The following is a 20,642-nucleotide window of genomic DNA, read 5'->3' on the forward strand; positions in this document are numbered from 1 at the left end:
GGGTTTCAAATAAGAATGTGAAATAATTTGTAAAATTCTTCGAGATAATTATTTGACTCTTTACAAACACGTTGGTAGACATAAAATATGAAAAATATTCCCGTACGCTTCATCATTACCTAGATTGTAATATTCATATCAAACCAATTAAGGATACCAAAATCTAGTCTCACTGATTGGGTCACCAAATATTATAATACCACTCTCATTAATGCACTCACATACACAGATGTCAAAACCCGGATTCGATTCTCGGCTCGATCTCATGTGATTCGGATCGCGCAATAAGCTATAGATTCATGTCAAATATAGCTTTGCAGCTAAACGGGACGCTAAAATCCAAACAAGCCAGTCAATCTTGTCACGTCGTGCAGATGAATGTAACGTCAGCATAGCCCTTATCAGTAAAATTACAGCAAAGGGGTAGACAATATACTGCCATCAGATCAGTGACTTAGATTAATGTTGAATTCATTGAATTTGGAGTTGAAAAAACGGATGACCTGTTTGAAATTATTTTTGAAACATAGTTGGTACCCGCCCTAAGCTGGGTTTTTATCATCACTTTAATTAGAAACGTATTCTAGAGGGTGGGGTATGGTGTTTTAAAATATATGCCAGAAGTTTCATATTTTTTGTGATTACATTAACATTGGAATGCGTATCCTAAGGGGGAAGAGAATTCCTACTTTGCATAAACCTGTTCTCCCTGTGCGAAGAACGGGCATTTGAAGTGCAATTATTCCCTGGCTTCCCCGATATAACCCTCCTGGTGAGAAAATACATATAATTTATGCTTAGGTACTTTGATTAGAGCATTTCAACACCGAGGCTACATGAGACATGAATCCAAAGTTTGAGATTCGAATGCGAACCAGTGTAATGCATTGAAATTTCATGGCTTCTCCCACTGGAAATTCAACCCGGAACTCCGTGCAGGGGTTACAGCTGGATGTGTTGTATTTCTTTGCAATCTAAACATTTCAATAATATACATTACAAGTGAAAATCAAAATGAAATGAAATCTTTCACTTTTACATCCTACAGTTATGCTGTGTAGACTAAAGGAGACGATGATAATGAGACTGAATGGAACGATGGAATGAAGAAAGTGAGAGAAAATGGGAAAACCGCGAGAAAACCCACTCACATGGCATTTGGTACGGCGGCGTAGCGTAAGGGAACGCCGGTATGCCCGGCATCCCCTGCTAATAACAAAAAATACGTATTTCATTGTATATAAATTGTTTACTTATAATTATCACAATTATTTCCACTGCAATCTTCTGGATGTGCTCTCTCGTCTTACTTTGACAAGCGGAACCTACGCATGCGCATCACTCAGATACACATTTTCTGTCTTTCCTCTTGTCGTATGCTATGTTCCTCGGGCATCCAGGCCTACTGCAAGCAACGGGGTTTTCGTCTGCTTTCTGTCGAATGCGCATGCGCAACTACTTGCTTTCCACTCCTCTACACCCCTTGCAACTCAACATTTTGCTTTAGATATATGCTGGCGTATTGAAGTATTTCCAACTCTATATATCTTGAACTAAGTTATAGTTTCTGTACAGAACGTACGAGCGCTAACATCAAGGAGATTAAACAAAACAGAAATGGTTACTTCAATGCCTTTTTGAAGCATGCCGGTTATGTAAATAATAGTATAAAAATAGTTATGCTTTATCGTAATTAAATACATCGTAATTTAATCGTAATTAAAGGCAAACTATTAATCTTTATCATAAATACATAATATGTTCAGTGGCGTGGCCAGGAACTCTTTGAGGGAGCTCACACACACAAGCATCACGGTCACCGATCTGGTAGACCAAGAGAGCCAACATTCCCCGCCCCTCTCAAAGATTGCTTGGGCCCTTCAGTCATTGGCACATATCCCGGGGAGATGAGGGGGACATGTCCTCTCAATTCGATTTGAAATTGTGGTGATCCGAATGCCACAAAGGAAAGTGAGATGAAATTGAGGTCCCTTGACTTGTTTCATTTTTAAAAAAGAATCGTATTCTTTAATATTTCATTGTCATTAATTATTGTTAGTATATTTTCAACTATTTGTTTAATTCCTGTAACGATTCCTATAATGCTACTGACATCATCATCATTTTGTTCAAAGAAGTGTTGTTGCACCATACATAGTTGATTTTTTTCATAGTTTTGGGGAAGTCATTATTTATATTATTACAAAACAAGTGTCCTAAAATTTTAATGTATATCATTGTGGATGCGTAAATAGAAACATATCAATTATAAATATGCATGTATTCAGATTTCAGAATGTGTTCACGGCACTGATTTGTAATACTGATATGTATCACAATTTCATCTACATCGCCTGGTATATAATATACAACAGGTTCACCTCAGAAATCAGATTCATCTACCGTAATATGAGTTTCATCTCCCCTCCCCCAGAATAAATCTCAAATATGCTCTCCTCCCTCAAATCTGCCCTCCTCCCAATGTTGAAGATAACTCTGCTCTTCTAATCCTCCACAGCATTGTTTTTCAACTTCATGAATATTTTGAACATCGCTTTAAAAAAATGGAAACGGTCTTACCCGTTCCCCGAATGTTGGAAACAGATTTGCTGGATATCAGTTCAGTATCTGGATATCAGTTCAGTATCTGGATATCTGACAACGAAATACATACACAGAAACAGGCCCCCAGAGTTGGTTTAAGTGCTTTCTATTTGCATCTTCAAATGATATGCGTATACACTCAGGACCATATTCACGAATGGGGGACTGAGTTCCGGACCCAAGATGACAAATTTGTAGGGGCGACTTTTTCAAGAACGAGATTGAAGTATGGTATAGGGAGAAAGAAGCTGCCCATGGGAACTATGCTGGAAACAATGTTTATACAACAGTGGGGCCGAGTTTTCTCGTCACAACGGTAGTGGCAAGAAGAAGCTGAGACAATTGCTTATTGGCTTCTAACGTAATCCACGCATTTGCTTCTGTATGGCCCACTAGGCCACCAATTAGGGGGCCTCCCTTCTAAATTTTTTATAACCCTGTTTCCCATCGGTATAGTTATGTATTGCTAATTTTAGTAGTATTGTATCGCACAAGTGACTAACTTTGGCATCCCCATTTCAGAATACCACGCTACGGTTTGGTCCACGACAAAGCACACTTGATGCGAGCTGGGTTGAAATCACTAATCCTACGCACTCTCTACCACTGAGCCACCGCGGCCTTACAAATCTGTAAGTTGAAGCAGCTGTATCTATCGCCCCAAAAAAGAGGACATTTTCCCATTTTGCTATAAAAAAATGCCCGAATAATTAGTCCAAAGCGTAAAAGAGGGCATTTCCCTGTTTTGCTATTAAAAAAAAAAAAAAAAAAAAAAAAAAAAAGCTCCCGAACCATTATTAAGAGTTCCAAAAGGAGGATATGTCCGAATAAAAGAGACATCTGGTAATCCTACGCAGATAGTAAACGTGACTGTTTACTAGTAGGAATTAGCGTGACTGTTTACTAGTAGGAATTAGCGTGACTGTTTACTAGTAGGAATTAGTGTGACTGTTTACTAGTAGGAATTAGTGTTTACTAATAGGAATTAGCGTGACTTTTTACTAGTAGGAATTAACGTGATTGTTTACTAGTATGAGTTAGCGTGACTGTTTACTAGTAGAAATTATCGTGATGTATTGGGATATATACTGTTCATAAACAAGATTATCTGTAACGATCAATCACTTTTAATTAAGAACTTATTGCTTTATTTTACCAGTATGTCATTGTCAAAAATATGCCACTAATTTATATTAATTTTACTTCCAACACTTTAAAATACATTAGTCCTTATCAGGGTTAATTTGGGCTTACAATTCGGATATTGTAACTTTTGGAAATACAGGTTAAACGCAGTTAGATTTATCGCTGCTTTACTCATCTTCCTGTTTACAGTAAAGGTGGGAGTCTTATGTTCTATATCTATGTACGACATATGAACCGTGTTCAAGGTTTTTCTAAAGTACCAACCTATAACATGATGTAATTCTACGACACCTACACTGAATGGTAAGAATTATTATGTAACCTTAGCAGTACCTACAACACAATAGCATCATCACAGAAGGACGAAAAATGCTTTGTTTTTAACAATAGGAAAATGTATTATCTTCCTGTATTCATTAGAAGACTACTGCATATACTTTCTCCGCGTGACTGTTATTTAATTCACTCAAGCTCTGGAAGATGTGATGATATTAAAGAGCCAGTTGTCGCATGCATTTCCTATTTTAGAATTCTTTGCTGACAGATCGTGACTTCATTATGGCCTTTGCTTTTGACAGGAAAGTAACATAGAAGGAAGAAAATAGGAAATAAAAATTACAGCAACTTTATGTCTCCCAAATTAAACCCTAATGTGTAACAAATGTTTATTTAATGTTTAAGGTAGCCACCTTTTAAGTTTTGTACCGTCACGCTATGTTATTTGCTTTGTAATCAGCCTTCTAGAATTCATTAAGAGTTAAAACTTGTATTGACTATAGAGTGAGAGTTCACAAGTTATCACAAGGAACGAACCCTCTTCTCTTAGGTTCCCACCCATTTTTGTCGATTTTTGTTGAAACGTGCGTTACCGAAGCTATTACCATTCTTCTGGATCGACATTTGTGCTTGTCTGTCTGTCTGTCCTTCCGTCTGTCGTAACATAACTCACAAAAGATATACGATTTTAATGTACGAGGCACAGTCAGAAAGTTTCCGGAATTTTGTTGAAGATTAATATCTCACTGTGTTACTAATTTTACTCAAGTGTTTTCATCACTGTGTTTGCATATTTTCCATCTTATATTTTCTTTCATGGCAGACATATTAACTGAATTTTACACATTGAGGAGTGTCAAAAGACCTTTGCAGTATAACGCACCCATTCCAATTTCTTCCTGTTACTACTATTCAATGTAATCACCTTTTTTGTTGAAACATTTGCTGCAACGTTAGATGAGGTTTACCATGCCGATTGTACAGAAATACGCATCAAATTCTCATGAGGCAACATTTTTGACATCGTCACTTGTCAGATAATTGTGACCAGCCGCGTTGTATTTTAGGACAGGAGAAAAAGGTTAAAGTTACTGGGGACTAGATCAAGGCTGTATGTGGGATGCTCTATTTGTTCTCAGTGTAAACGAATACATTCATCCACACGATCACAGTTCACGTCAGTGGTTAAGTTGGGTGAGTTGAGTGAAAACCATAGAGTTGGCTAAAAGTCTTCGTTAGAGAGATACTTTTCCTTAGAAAAGTTAATTCAGGCGAAGGTCGGAACTTTGTTTTCTGTTCACCTTCTTTAATCATTACTTGGAATGTGTGTCATTTATAGCTTAAAGTTTATAATAATATTACTTAAGTACTGTAACTATTTATGCAAAGCCATAAACAGGGACGGACGGATGACCCACTGTCTCTTTTTTTAATTGGTCAGTCATTTATGCGTTAATAAACGTCAGTCCCTAATCTAAAACTGAACCTTGTATCCCATCCAGCATGTTAAGTAGTTACTTGTAGTACCAAATGCGCACCCAGAAATTTTTGTTGGGAGGGGTCTAATATTACAAGCCACTGCGTCTATATAGTATTGAAGGGTATTATTCTGCACCCGAAAAGACGATAAATAATTGAAAATACTTCCACCTATATTGTCAGATAGAACTAGATTGTTTGTTTTTATAAGAGAAAGAATACAGATGAAATGTAAGAACAAATTTGCATGCTATATCAATCATTTCCATGTTAAACAACTATAGTTTTAATAAGAAAGTGTGCAAATGTATGTTGAGTTACGAAGTTTGGAAGGTGATCCGGACCCAGTGTACATTCCTCCTGGGATCCCCTCCCCTGTGTAGTATTCACAACCTAACTACACGGGACTCAAATTCTGCGATCAAGATCAGCTTGAATCAGCTACTCTGATACGTTTTCCCAGGTTTTCGTAATAATATTAGCGGGGATTAAAATAATAGTGTAGTTATTCAACAACTTTCACCAAGAATGAAGAAAATCACAGTAGTTCTACTTTTACTGTAGTAAACTGTTTACTATCAGTGTACTCGAGCGTATCTTAAATTAGACCTATTTTTTCTTAATGATTCCATCAGGCAATATGCACTAGCTAAATTGTATCCATCCAACTTTTCCCGTATAGAACTGCAGAAGATGAGCCGCTTTGCATTTTTCATTTCTTTATTCTTCCAATCTCACTTCCACTAGTTTTGACATTGCCTGCCCGAACTTGTATCATTTATAACTTCCTTTTTAGACTTCAATCTGCATGCAGTCATTTTTGGGATCGAGTTGCTCATAAAAAAGTTACACTTCCATCTATTATTTCTAGTCGAATGAACCAGGAACTCGTGAAACTGAACGCAAAATTATTTATGACTAAAAATGTTCGCTGTAGCAAATTCAAGTTCCTTCCTCTAGCTGTTGCTTCAGTGTGTTAGGGTTTTAGATTTTCTTTCTGCAAACAGATTTCATGTCTTTTTTTTTTTTTTTTTTTTTTTTCATGTTTTTCTAACATTTACGTTCCTCAAAAGAGCATTAATTATTCTTATGAGAACAGAGAAAAATAAGAAAGAACGCCAACATTGTAGCTATGTATGTACGATTTTCAACTTGACGTGGCATGTTGGTAAGTCTCTTCATGTCATTAAAAAGCAAAAGATGGCGCCTACAAGGGAGTACGAAGTATCAAAACTACGGAGGTAAGTGACAAGGAAAGAGCATATGATTGACCATTTCACGTCATTTAAATTTTAACACTTTTCTTTCCTACTCATTTTTTGCACTCCATGCACTTAAAAAAAAAATCTGTTTGCTTTAATTGAATCAGAAAGTAGAATACACGCGCCAGTATTAATGGGGACGATTTTTACCGACCTCGATTGTAACAGATTTCGGAACAACGCACAAAATCTAGACCACCCAATTCAATCTGAAAATCCTATTTTTAAACTGTAAAATGTAGAATTTACTGCACTATACTGTAGAAAGGGTGTTTCAAAACAACACCGACAATGTTTGGGAGGTGATTCCTGACACCAATATAAGATAAAAAGTATAAACCAACCTGGGTGCAGAACTCTGTCATATCGAAGTTGTAGGCTGCTAAAAATATGAAAAAAAAATGAACTTTAAAGATCCATAGATCCAAAACTACTCCAGTTCGATTCCCGGCCAAGTAATTTTGTGGTGGACAACACCGTGTCTGTGGGTTTTCTCGGGTACTCCTGTTTCCTTCCACATTCTCATTCCACCAATTATTCCATCATTATTTACTTGCTTTCATCATCCGTCTCTCTCTGCCGTAGGGGGCGCGGTGGCTCAGAGGTCCGACATTGTACTTTGGTACTTTGATGTTTGTAATTTTTTATGTATTTTTATGTTTATATATTTTTTTGTTTGTAATTTTTCTACATGTACCTATAACAGCACTTCCCCCCCCCCCAAACACACATCCTGGCTACGCTACTGGAAGCGGCACGTATTTTTTATATCGGCCAACAAATGCATTGAAAGGGTCAAATAGGGATATACATATCTCATTCAGTTTGTAAAATGAGATTATCTGGAATATATCGAGAGCGAAAAGAGGTATCGGAAAAGGTTAAATGTAGGTACTACTACCCATAGTCAACGCATGGCAATGAAGAACAACTAGAGATGAAAAAAAGCCGGTTTTTTTGAATCGATGTTTTTTTTCACATAAAAAGCCGGCTTTTTTGGAAAAAAAACGAGAATTTTGGAAATTTTGGCTTTTTTCATTGTCATGATTTTTCTATCTAAATAGCTTTCGTATAGTATATTCTATAGTTAGATAAGAATTCCACGACCTAAATGCCATATTTCGCTCTAAAATTCACCATCAAGAAGGATGGAGCACATGTTTTACGAATTAAAGCTAACATGAAGAATGTAGTATTTGAGGGCAATTTTAGAGGCTATTTAACTTTATTTTAACTTTTGAGTTATCGACGTTTTTTTTTCTTCTCGGGATCATTTCAGTTTGTCATCTGTGTTTCATTTCTAAGAGCTTAGTACTCTAGCTTCTAGCACAAAAGTTAAACTTACGTTTTTCTATATATCCGTCAAAGCGTACGTTTTTCAATATATCCGTCTAACCGTACTTCCACATTTTTTATATTGTAGCTGTGCAACGATTTAGCAATAATTTTCCGGATACAACCTTGAATACTAATTTATACAAATAATCAGTAGCGGATTTAGAAACGTATTTTGGAACGGGTTTCTCTGATTGTTTCGTTTTCTAAACTGTCCTAATTTTATTTGGGAGGAGCTTGAAGTTTATGAGTAAAGGCATAAGTAATAGATATTTCGTTTGTTTTAGACATTCCGTAATTTTGGGGAACAGGCTTGTCCGAAAGACCGCCCCCCTAACCTTCGCAAAACCGTCACTGTTGGTAATTAGTAATAATAACGATTTAAAAACAATAAGAAAGGAAGTCGGCCAACTCACTGTACACGCACTATTTATACTTCACAGATGGAATGAAGAAAAGCTTTGTCAGAATGGTCGAATGCTGAGTTGAATCCCAGACTTTCCGATAGAAGCGCAAAAGCTCCATTCAGTCATGTTTGTTGTGCAGTTGTATTTATCTTAACTTAAATATATTCCGTAGTCATTTTTTTTTAGTGGTGGTGGGGTGGGGAGAATTCCATAATGATATGAAGGGTGTGAGCCAAGAACATGGTAACTAACACATTTTCAATTGCTGAGTTATGCAGCACCAGATAGACAGCAATGCATACCGCTTCGTTTAATCCTTCATGTATAGTCTTATGTGAAAAATAAGCTTTTCAACTTTCAAAATGGATTGAGCAGCAGAAAATCTCTAATTCCTTAAAATAGTAAAATTATGGGTTACCATATTCTTGCCTCGCACCCTTCATATGTTGAATCCCTCTTGTTAAAAATACAGAAAACTTGAGGACTGAGTAAACCGTGATGGTGCTTATATAAAACTGTAGAATTTCAAGAACCAAAAGCTCTAGATGTGCAGCCTTTAAGTGTATCATATAAATCTAAGTATTTTTCTTATGTCGTATTTTAATTTTATTTTGTTCCAAAAAGAGAGTATGGAATATTTTGAAGTAAAAATACTACATGGAATTTTGCTACTTATTTGTGTATTTTCTTAAAGAAGTATTTACTTTTGGGGTTGGCTGGTTTACACTAGCTATTTTTTTTTTTGTTAATAAACAACTGGTTTAAACCAAAAAAATAAAAAGAACGAAAAATGTGAATCGTGTGAACTCCATGGTGACGTTTCCCCACATCAAACCTTCTGCATTAGTTTTATTTCCTTTTCACCTTTTAATCAAGGTGTCCCATGTTCAATTCTCGGTCGAACCACAACCTTCTTTTATGCGTAAGCGAAGTAGCAGTTCGGATGTAACTTTAAGCGAAAGTCTTCTCCTTGATAACCTTGGTATTACGTAAGGATGTTAAGCCTGAACATACGAAACGAAACTAAATTGTATATTTCTGCATGCCTGAATGCCTGTTGTTTTATAAAGAAGCCAAGGTTGCTTAAATATATTGATATAAATTGGCAAAATTTATCGATTGCCTACGTAGCTTCCAACATTAGCTTGGATTATACTTTCAATAATATGTACGTACTAAATTTGTAATTTAATGCCTCAGTTTTAGCGTACTGATTATGATACGTTGACCTTTAAATTTTACATGCAAAGAAATAACAGGATTTTTCCGTTATTGTTTTACATTTAGAGTAATGACGGGATTTTCCCGATGGCTAGGGCGAGAGTTTCTCAATTTAAGAAATTTACTGACCGGACTTCTTTAAGCTTATGTGACTTCTTCCAGCATAACCCCGTTGTTGCATAATAACACCAAGGTGAAACAAACTTATTTTTGTCAATATGTAATATAAATACATAAAGCAAAATATCTAAACTCAAAAAAACCTGGTTTAAACAAAAAAAAAAAAAAAAAAAAAGTTTAAACTCCCCTCCCAAAAAAACGGGTCTTTGGCATTTTCGAAAACAACCATGGTTCTTGCCAACCCTGCTTACTTTTGCATGTAGGAGGTTAAAAAAAATCTTATTATATACATTGGTTAATCCTTTGGAATTCATAATGTAAATATGTTGACAAGTAAAACTGTTTGAAATATCTTTTCGAAATGTATGGTTTATTTTCGAGGTTTTATATTATTATCGGGGGTAAACGGCTCCTGAACGGGACATGTTATCATCTACATGATCTTCAAATACACTCTCAATAATTAGTCAGATATCTAGTCTCAGCAAGCCATTATCGCACTTCACATCTCTCAACAACTGGTGTTTCATGGTTGAATGAACTTTCTCTTTTTCCTGAAATCAGCATTACAACCTTCAGTCTTAAGATAAAATATTTTAAACAGAATATGGAGATATCACTAATAAATTTAATTTCGAGAGTACACTAAGTAATACGAAGTACATCGCACATAATCTTATTAACTTCCTAGTAATGATAGGAGACAAGACTTGAAACTTAAGGCTTTTATAAGATTCAGGAGTGGTAGTTAAGTCTTGCGAGTGGCATCTTTCTGGACTATCTTCTGAAACGTAAATCAGTTTTATCAAAAACGACTCAGGAGATTCTGTTTATATTTCATAAATAAATATTTAAATCCAATAACCCAAGAATAATGTGTAAAACAAATCCTTATTTAAAAAATATGCAGGAAAGGTAATTTCCTGTTAGGGCTGTTTTTTTTTTTTTTTTTTTTTTTTTTTTTAATACGGCATGCGATTTTATTGATACTTTCTTCAACTTGCAGAAATAACTCTGTTTGGGATTGCAATACATCAAGTTTAAGTGAGGTAAAAGGAGTAAATTCTACCCGATGTTGCACGTTTGAACATACTCATACAAAATAATTTATTTAAAATATGTGTACATTTATCTTTTTTATCGCATTCATACAATCCTCACTTGTTGCGATTGAAAATAGTAGGGTAAACGGGAACAAACACCCCAGACTTTGGGATTTCTAAGAAAATAATTTTCTGTGAAGATGTTCGCCAAAATTGCTTGATTTTGACATAATAAAGAGTATAGTTTGTTTATGACTTAACAAACATCCCAATGCATGTAGTTAAAATAGATCAAGGCCCCCTTATTCTCCCGATATTCTGAAAGTTATTTCCGCGATAAATTTCGTGAAAAGTATTCGCTATTGAACAACGTAGTATATATATATTGCTTGCGATTTAAATTAGTGAAGAATGGGGATAATCCTAGGTAGGTCTTCCCGCTGGCACTTGAAAGTCTCTTCAATGGTAACTTTCGTTAAAAAAAAAAAAAAAAAAAAAATCAATATGTGCATTGTAGTATATTATTTCTGATGCCTCAAATTTGCCACAATTTCCTTGAGTTTAAAATCAATCAAGAATGAAGAAGTTATTCTTTTGAATATGACTTGAAAATACATTTTGTGATGATAAATTATATTTTTTAAAAAGTCAAAACATCGGAATCACAAATAAGAATACAAAATCATATTCGATATTATGCCACTAAGGGGGAGGTCGAGCTGGGTGAGCCTCCCTCTCTATGCCACTGCCTCGAAGCATAATCATGGAACATTAAACTAAAAAAAAAAAGACCGTGTCATAAGAAAATCGACGATGCTTATAATAATAATAATAATAATAATAATAATAATAATAATAATAATAATAATAATAATAATAATAATAATAATAATATTAGAAGTAGTAGTATGAAAAATATTTCCTACTGTTTGCTAGATTAGTATTCGAGTGTAATTTAACATTTTAAAACAGTCTTTTTTTTGGAGGGGGGCGATTTCCAGGTGTTGGCGCCTTAAATTTGGATGTTTTTTTCAAGAGATTATTCAGTGTGTTAGCACATCTTAAGCAAAATACTGCTGGTTAGAATATCCACATGAATTTATAACATGCGATATTGTCATTTATAAAATGTCACGATAAATTATATACTGTCTACTAGTAGGTTGTACTAAGTAGGCTACAACCTCGAGGCGCAATGTCAACTTCCCTTCACACTTTATCCAGGCTTAGGACTGGCAGTGTAATGGTAGTGTATAAATTATTACCACTACATTGGCGTACTTAAAAGTTAAAAATTGCAGGGGAAATATACGTCCCTTTGTCATCATTCATTCAGTTTAACGTCCCACATTATGCCGGCTAGGCCAAAGGAGACGGAATGATTCCTTAAAATAACATTTTATGTTTTCGAAATCCACTTAAAGCTAGATCAAATGAGCACGTAAGAACGTTATAGTAAGATGGAGAATAGGAATTAATTACCTTTGTGCATACCCATACGAAAAGTTCTGGCTACGTCTATAGATGGAAAGCCCTTCCAGCAGGTCTATGTCTAGCTCGCGCCCTTTAGGTGGACGAGAAGCCGGGTTCGATTCCCGGCAGGAGATTATTGAATGATAGTGGTTCGGATTCGACATTAAACTGTACGTCCAAGTTTCATATAGCCGCGCTGCGGAAAAAGGAAAAAAAGCTTGAAAGATGGCTTGAAAATTTTAAACTCAAGGAAATTGTGGCAAATTTGAGGCATCAGAAATAATATACTACAATGCATTTTTTTTTTTTAACGAAAGTTACCATTGAAGAGACTTTCAAGTGCCAGCGGGAAGACCTACCTAGGATTATCCCCATTCTTCACTAATTTAAATCGCAAGCAATATATATATATACTACGTTGTTCAATAGCGAATACTTTTCACGAAATTTATTGCGGAAATAACTTTCAGAATATCGGGAGAATAAAGGGGCCTTGATCTATTTTAACTACATGCATTGGGATGTTTGTTAAGCCATAAACAAACTATACTCTTTATTATGTCAAAATCAAGCAATTTTGGCGAACATCTTCACAGAAAATTATTTTCTTAGAAATCCCAAAGTCTGGGGTGTTTGTTCCCGTTTACCCTACTATTTTCAATCGCAACAAGTGAGGATTGTATGAATGCGATAAAAAAGATAAATGTACACATATTTTAAATAAATTATTTTGTATGAGTATGTTCAAACGTGCAACATCGGGTAGAATTTACTCCTTTTACCTCACGTAAACTTGATGTATTGCAATCCCAAACAGAGTTATTTCTGCAAGTTGAAGGAAGTATCAATAAAATCGCATGCCGTAGTAGAAAAAAAAACAGCCCTAACAGGAAATTACCTTTCCTGCATATTTTTAAATAAGGATTTGTTTTACACATTATTCTTGGGTTATTGGATTTAAATATTTATTTATGAAATATAAGCAGAATCTCCTGAGTCGTTTTGATAAAACTGATTTACGTTTCAGAAGATAGTCCAGAAAGATGCCACTCGCAAGACTTAACTACCACTCCTGAATCTTATAAAAGCCTTAAGTTTCAGGTCTTGTCTCCCATCATTACTAGGAAGTTAATAAGATTATGTGCGATGTACTTCGTATTACTTAGTGTACTCTCGAAATTAAATTTATTAGTGATATCTCCTTATTCTGTTAAATATTTAGATTTAATTTTTTTTTTTTTATCTTAAGACAGAAGGTTGCAATGCTAATTTCAGGAAAAAGAGAAAGTTCATTCAACCTTGAAACACCAGTTGTTGAGAGATGTGAAGTGCGATAATGACTTGCTGAGACTAGATATCTGACTAATTATTGAGAGTGTATTTGAAGATCATGCAGATGATAACATGTCCCGTTCAGGAGCCGTTTACCCGCAGAATTTTGAAAAAAGCCCAAAATTTCCCAAGCAAAAAAAAAGCGAAGCAGAAAAAACCGTTTTTTCCCAAAAAAGCCGTTTTATTTTATTATTTTTTTCGAGCCCTTGCATCTCTAAGAAAACACACCCATACGAAGAAAGCAGAACATCCGGAAATGGACCAATCACGTGTACATCATTGTCGCAGTGTGTTACGGAAATAAGCGAAAAAAGTGGTAATGAGCAGAAAGAAAGAAGAAACGAAAACAGAGATTTTTTTATTTTGGTACATATGTTGCCCATATGCGAAATTGACGCAGATTCATCTCGATGCACGAAGATGGGATAACAGGCAGGATGGATGTAAACGCCGTTCGTACAGACAGACAGCGAGACAGTGCTGCGCAGTGGGTTGCATATATCGTGTCATGGAAACAATGATGAGATGGATGTTGGAAACGAAAGTGTGTGTAGACAGTAGTAACACAAAAACAAAAATGTTGCTATTACAATGATGTTGTATGCGTATTTTTCTAATGATGTAATGTTGATACTGATGCATGGTACTGATATTACTGTTGCTGTTTATCTTATGTATGTGGACCACCTGTTATTACATTCTAGTCTGCTATGCATCTTTGTTCCCATTACGTGATATATGCAACCCAATGCGCAGTACTGTCTCGCTGGCTGTCTATACGAACGGCATTTGCATCCTTCCTGTGTGTTCTCCCTCTTTCGTATACGGGCAACATACGCACCCAAAGCAAAAACGCGTATTTTCTGTTTTCGTTTCTTCTCTCTTCCTGTTCCTTACCACCCTTTTCGCTCATTTCCGTAACATACTGTGAAAATGTTGTACCCGTGATTGGTCCATTTCCGGATGTTCTTTCTTCGCATGGGTGTGTTCTACTTCATTGCCTTGTGCCGACGATGGGTAGTATTTCGTACATTTAACCTCTACCGATTTCTCTTCTCGTTCTCTCTATATTCCACATAATCTCATTTTGACCCCATTTGTATGTCCCTATTTGACCCTTTCAATAATGCGCTTGTTGGCCGATATAAAAGAATGCGTGTCGCTTCTTTTTCGATGTTCTCTGTCTGTGAAATCTTATCACAATTGGCGTGTTACACCGAGGTACCCTGCCTTGTCAGTAGGAAAATTCCGTTGCACAATTGTCGTAGACTTCGATTTTTCAAATCAAGCATACAGCGCGCTCGGGACCAGTCAAGGCACAAGGCAGCCATCTTTTTTTAAATATTTTGCTAGCGCTTGCAGTGGTAATATTTGGTACCTTGTATACACGAATCAAAACATAATCCATTTTGCTTTAAAATGAAACCAAAAAAAGCTTTGTAAGTGCCCGAATAAATTTATTGTAATTTTAAAAAAGAAACCGAATATTTAAAAAGAATTCTGATGTATTAATAAATCGAAATCTCTAAGAAAATCGCTCTTGCTTCTCCTGCTCTCTCTTACGAGTAGGATGAACTAGAAGATACACAGAAAAGACTGTTTTTGGATAACTTTAAAAGAAAGTTTTCAATTAACAAATTGTTTGATTAAAGGTACCCTGAGAAATTTCACAGATTCCTCTATGGCCAAATGCTTTCTTCCCAAGATAATACGACTTGATATGAAAAATTACTTTTGGTGTTAAATGTTTCTTGTGGTTTAAAACAAAGATCTTTATGGATTCGGACACAAAATAATTGATGGTATGAAAATTTATGGATGGTACGAAAATTTATAATCAAACAACTGGCTTCGAATAATAGCGGATATAGGCCCAATATCCAACAGGGTCTAAACAATTCTTAAAAACTCTGCTACTTTACATCATAATATCGAGTGGACATAAGCTGGTAGTTAGCGACTTTGCTTCGAAATCAGGAGATTCGAGATAAACTTACTATCCATTCTTGCTAAGGTTTTTACAGAAATAAGAAATATATGTCTGGCGGTATTGTCAAACCATTTTGTTTTCGATTATCTGACTTCTCAGGCTTGTATCTGGAATTTCGTGAAATAAATAATACAGAAACCTTTGAAATACTATAACACGTAACCTCCATTGTATGCATAGACACAGCACGTTGTGAGGCAAAATGGAAGAGCAGTGTCTAAAAACACAGCGGATTACTCCCAAACCTACCGATACGACAATGCTGCCTCCTAGTGAGAGTGTTCACGAAACACAATTTCAATTATCAAATATGCCAGCATTCGGCAACAAAAGAAACTGCGGTATAATAATCAGTCTCAATTTTTATTGATCAGCCGTCGTACAACCTTATAAATTATTTCTTATAAAACTGTTCGAATATAATTCGTATTTGTTTATTCAAATATTCATTTGAAAAAAAAAAATATTCGATATTTGAAAAACTGTTCAATCGCTCGTTATTTAAATAATTTCGAATAATTTCGTTTATTTGAATTAATTTGCTGGAACAGTTTCGTTTAAATATTCATTACACAAATACTCAGAGAATATATTGTTCAACTTTTAGAATGTAGAACTAAACAAATTTGAACACTCTAACACACGTATCAGTAAATAGGCCTATATGTTATGATTCCTTTAGCTGATGTAGATATTTTGATTCATTTTCCAGGTTGGAATTAAACCAAATCCAGACGATAGAGCACGCTGGAACTCATATTGATGCTCCTCGACATTTCAACAAAGTCGGTCTTACAGTGGACCAGATACCATTGAAAGATCTCATAGCTCCAGGTGAGATATTTTGTTTCATTCCTTTGAAGTGCTCCTGATAAACGAGTTTGAATCTACAGCATTTCGTACGCTGGGATTCCGTTATATTGCGACTTTTTAATGATTCATATGACATTTTATTACTGTATTGAAAGTAGTTTATAAGACTCTTCAGGATCTAACTTTGCGCTAGGGCTTGAAGTTATGGATAAGAGTTTCTTTTTTACTTAAGCGGGGTGTAGCTATCATCCTCTATTTGACTTTTTAAAACAAAGAAAGTATACCGTACGCTGTCTACAGAACTTATCCGACCTTAACCACACTTACATTAGCATGGAAGTAGAATTTGGGTTCGTTAGTACACGTGTGAAGTATTTTTCTGTACATACGTTTAATTCCCGAAATAGGGATTTGGGCTTGCATGCAAACGTTCTGATGAAAAATGTCTTCTTTGTTTGTATTCAGAATGACAACGTAAGTCCTTATGCAAAATTTCTCAACTCTACCATAATTTGTTTGAAAAAAAAAAAAAAAGTATTTTATTCTCCCGGCCTTTATAGGATTTTCCTCTACTGATAAGATCGTATACTTTTACTAATACACACACAACTCAACTCGTAATTAAAAGAGAAAGTCAATTTATACTTCATTTAGATTGCAATTAAGTAGCCTTTCCTTCGGCATATACAGTAAAACCCCGATTATCCACGAGTGCCGCGGAATAACCAGTGTTGGGTAAGTTACTTGTAAAAATGTAACGCGTTACAAGTTACTTTACTTTCTCTTAAAATGTAACGCGTTAGTAACGCGTTACTTGCCCCAAAAAAGTAACTGTTACTTTACTTCGAAAGTAACGCGTTACTAACGCGTTATTTTTAGGTCCGAAGCTTTAAAAATGTGAAAAAAATATGACTTCAATTTTCCGTACTACTATTATTACCGCTATTATTATTATTATTATTATTATTATTATTATTATTATTATTATTATTATTATTATTATTATTATTATTATTATTATTATTAGCTAATAATAATAATAATAATAATAATAATAATAATAATAATAATAATAATAATAACATCACTGTATATAAAAAGAAAGATAGGCGGTTTGTATTTGAATACTAAAAAACTAATTGATTGCCAACCTCGGTAGTCGTGAGGTCTAGGAGACAAGGATATTGTTCACGAGCTTCTGAATTTGGGTTGAGGGTCTAGGTTGAGTATTCGGGCTCGAGCCAAACACTGTTAAAAGTTATAGGGCACTGGCCAAATATCTTCAAAACTCCTCGGCCCAGGTTTAGAATTGTCAACGACTCGAGCAGCTTGGTTCACAGCTCATTTACTATCGACCCGAACCGAGAAGTGAGCCGAGCCAACAGCTCACCCAAACGACTCGGCTAGAGCCCTCGGCTCAGTTGAGCCGAACCGAGCAAATGGCCAGCTCATCCCTACCAAGCCAGCTCGAGCCGATGGTTCACCCCAAGTGAGCTGGCTTGAGTCATCTTCTCAGTTGAGCCGAGCCGAGCTGAGCTTGTTATAAAAAAAAACTCTTGTGGTCCCGTTATCGAGACGAGACGAGATGCGAGTAGTGTCTCCTCTCGTGAACAACACTCAAAGTATTCCATGGCTTTCGTTTTCCAGTGTAATCAGGCCAAGATTTCAAGACGACTTAAAACGAACGAGCCATTTATCAAACTCGACTGGACTCGAAACTCGACGTGAAAAACTGAATCGGCTCGGATCTCGACTCGAGGATATTACCCTTGACTTGACTCGAAACTCGACATGAATTCGAGTCGAGTTTTAGCTTGACTCGTGTTCATCCCTATGCGTTAGAAAAAATGGTTGCTTATTATTATTCTGCTAAACTAATTGTATAATAATAACAATGTTGTTATGTAAAATTAAAAATAAAGAATATAGAGAAACATTACACTACTCTATAATCGACGGGACTCTAAGATAAGAAAACTGATCTGAAAGAACTCCAATATTACATACCATCAGCAAACTATTTTCTAGTAATAAAGTAGGCCTGCTCATCAAAACACAGTTTATTCATATTAACCCCTTACTGGAAATCGTTAATTATGGCACCCTAGTTGTTGATAAATATTTTCCGCCGGGGCACTTCAGACACTTTAAAGTTCTGTCCACCTTCATCCTCAGCTCTTAAGAAAAAATTATTCTTTCAAATGTACGAACGGTAAAATATTTTCGTTCTCCATCTTTATAAAAACAACACCAATCAAAGTAAAATAGACTACCGATATCAATGCACTCCTAGTTCACTCACTGAATGTATTGATTTGGAGCTGTCAAAATCTAGGACAAAATCTTTCAGGTGCTTGCAGTCAGTACACGTGATTTCCCTAAGGCTGTCATTTTATTTTATTTTATTTTATTTTTTTTTTTTAAGCAAGTGGCACTACGAGCTTATCTGTTTCTCTGGGTGTTTGTGACTGTCGGTCACTGACATACGTAGTCCATGCTCGACTGTTTCATTCTGAGAAATTCACTTACAGAAAAGAAACATTTGTTTCCGAAAAAATATATATATATATATATATATATATATATATATATATATATATATATATATATATATATATATATATATATATATATATATATATATATATATATATATATATACATATATATTGTAGTTACTCATTCGAAATGTAACGCAAAAAAAGTAATGTAAACTAGGTACGTTACGTAAAATTTGTAACGCGTTACCGTTACAGTTACTTTGGAAAAAATGTACCGCGTTACTAGGAAACGTTACTTAAAAAGTAACGCGTTACAAGTAACGCGTTACTTGCGTTACGTTACTTCCCAACACTGGGAATAACCCTGTTGCAGTCGCCCTTAATTAATTTTCGTAAGTAACCGCTACGGACTGACACTCCGCATGCAAGTAAGTATTGTATGTTCTAAAACATAAATATAAATTGCATTGTAAAAATCAATAGGCCTATTTCCAATAATACACGTTTCGAAGTGCAACACTCTACTCTGATATTCAGAAACCGATTGTTGTAAGGTATTAGAAACGGGAATAGGGAAGAATGATTGGGGGAAAATGTTGGTTTCGTGATTTTTATTCGCTTCAGACACAAAAAAAGAACTCACTTCCAGTCTTTATTTTGTGATGTTGACTTATATACAGTTACTTGTAAAACTTACATACATCCCCTATCCTATCTGAGTACTGATGAGCACGAGCGAGTATTTATTGAAACTCGACTCGACTCGAAACAGACATCTTTGAGCTTGACTCGAGAACTCGGCTCGAAAAATTTCCTCCAGCTCGACTCGGAACTAGACTCGAATTTGACTCAAGTTTCGAGTCGAGTCGAACTAAATCGAGCTTAATTCTGTCTGTAGTTTCAAGTACTTTCTTCAAGTATCCTACATAGACAATATAATTATTATCAATGATACTACAATACTACAACTTTTATTATTATTATTATTATTATTATTATTATTATTATTATTATTATTATGGTTAATCCTGTCGTGAAAAAATTGTTAACGATATTTCGCGATTGTATGTGCTCGCCGTGGGTTTAGGATTGTCAACGGCAAGAGCGCCTTGCTCACAGCTCATTCATTCACAGCGCACAGCTTTGAGCTGAGCCAACAGCTCACCCAAGCGAGCCGGCTCGTGCCAAAACAACCGAGCTGATGGCTCACCCCAACCAAGCCGATGGCTCACCTGAGTCAAGTCGGTGCCTCATCTCAACCAAGCTGGCTCGAGCTGTTTGCTCAGTTGAACCGAGCTTCTGCTTGGGCTCAAAACTTCGGCCGTGCAGGTCTCAGCCTTGGTGGTAAGGATTACAGTATATATTTATATTGGTGCTCACGACATTTAAGGCTGTGTTGTTATAAAAATCTATTGCTATCTTGTTAATCGAGACGAGACGAGATGCGAGCGGTGTCCCATTTCGTGAGGAACACTAAAAATATTCCACATTACTGCTTACATTTCTCATAGTTTTCGCTTTCCAGTCTAATCAGGCAATGATTTCAAAACGAGTTAAAAAGAGCTAAACGAACGAGTCATTTATAAAACTCGACCTTAAAACAGTGACTCTGTTCGGAACTCGACTCGAGAATATTACCT

General features: G+C 35.6%; 1 protein-coding gene across 2 annotated transcripts in view; it reads left to right on the forward strand.

Annotated features, from left to right (window-relative positions):
• LOC145666479 (isatin hydrolase-like) overlaps positions 1-20,642 on the forward strand; it is a 125,824-nt gene that overhangs the window by 89,859 nt on the left and 15,323 nt on the right. For both annotated transcript variants that reach the window (XM_081733735.1, XM_081733736.1), the window contains exon 2: positions 16,401-16,522. In XM_081733735.1, the coding sequence (XP_081589861.1) occupies positions 16,401-16,522 (122 nt within the window). The remainder of the gene's footprint in view (positions 1-16,400; positions 16,523-20,642) is intronic.

Source organism: Thermobia domestica, chromosome 12 (genome assembly GCF_964235325.1).
Source record: "Thermobia domestica chromosome 12, izTheDome1.hap1.1, whole genome shotgun sequence".
In the NCBI taxonomy this organism is placed as follows: Eukaryota; Metazoa; Arthropoda; class Insecta; order Zygentoma; family Lepismatidae; genus Thermobia; species Thermobia domestica.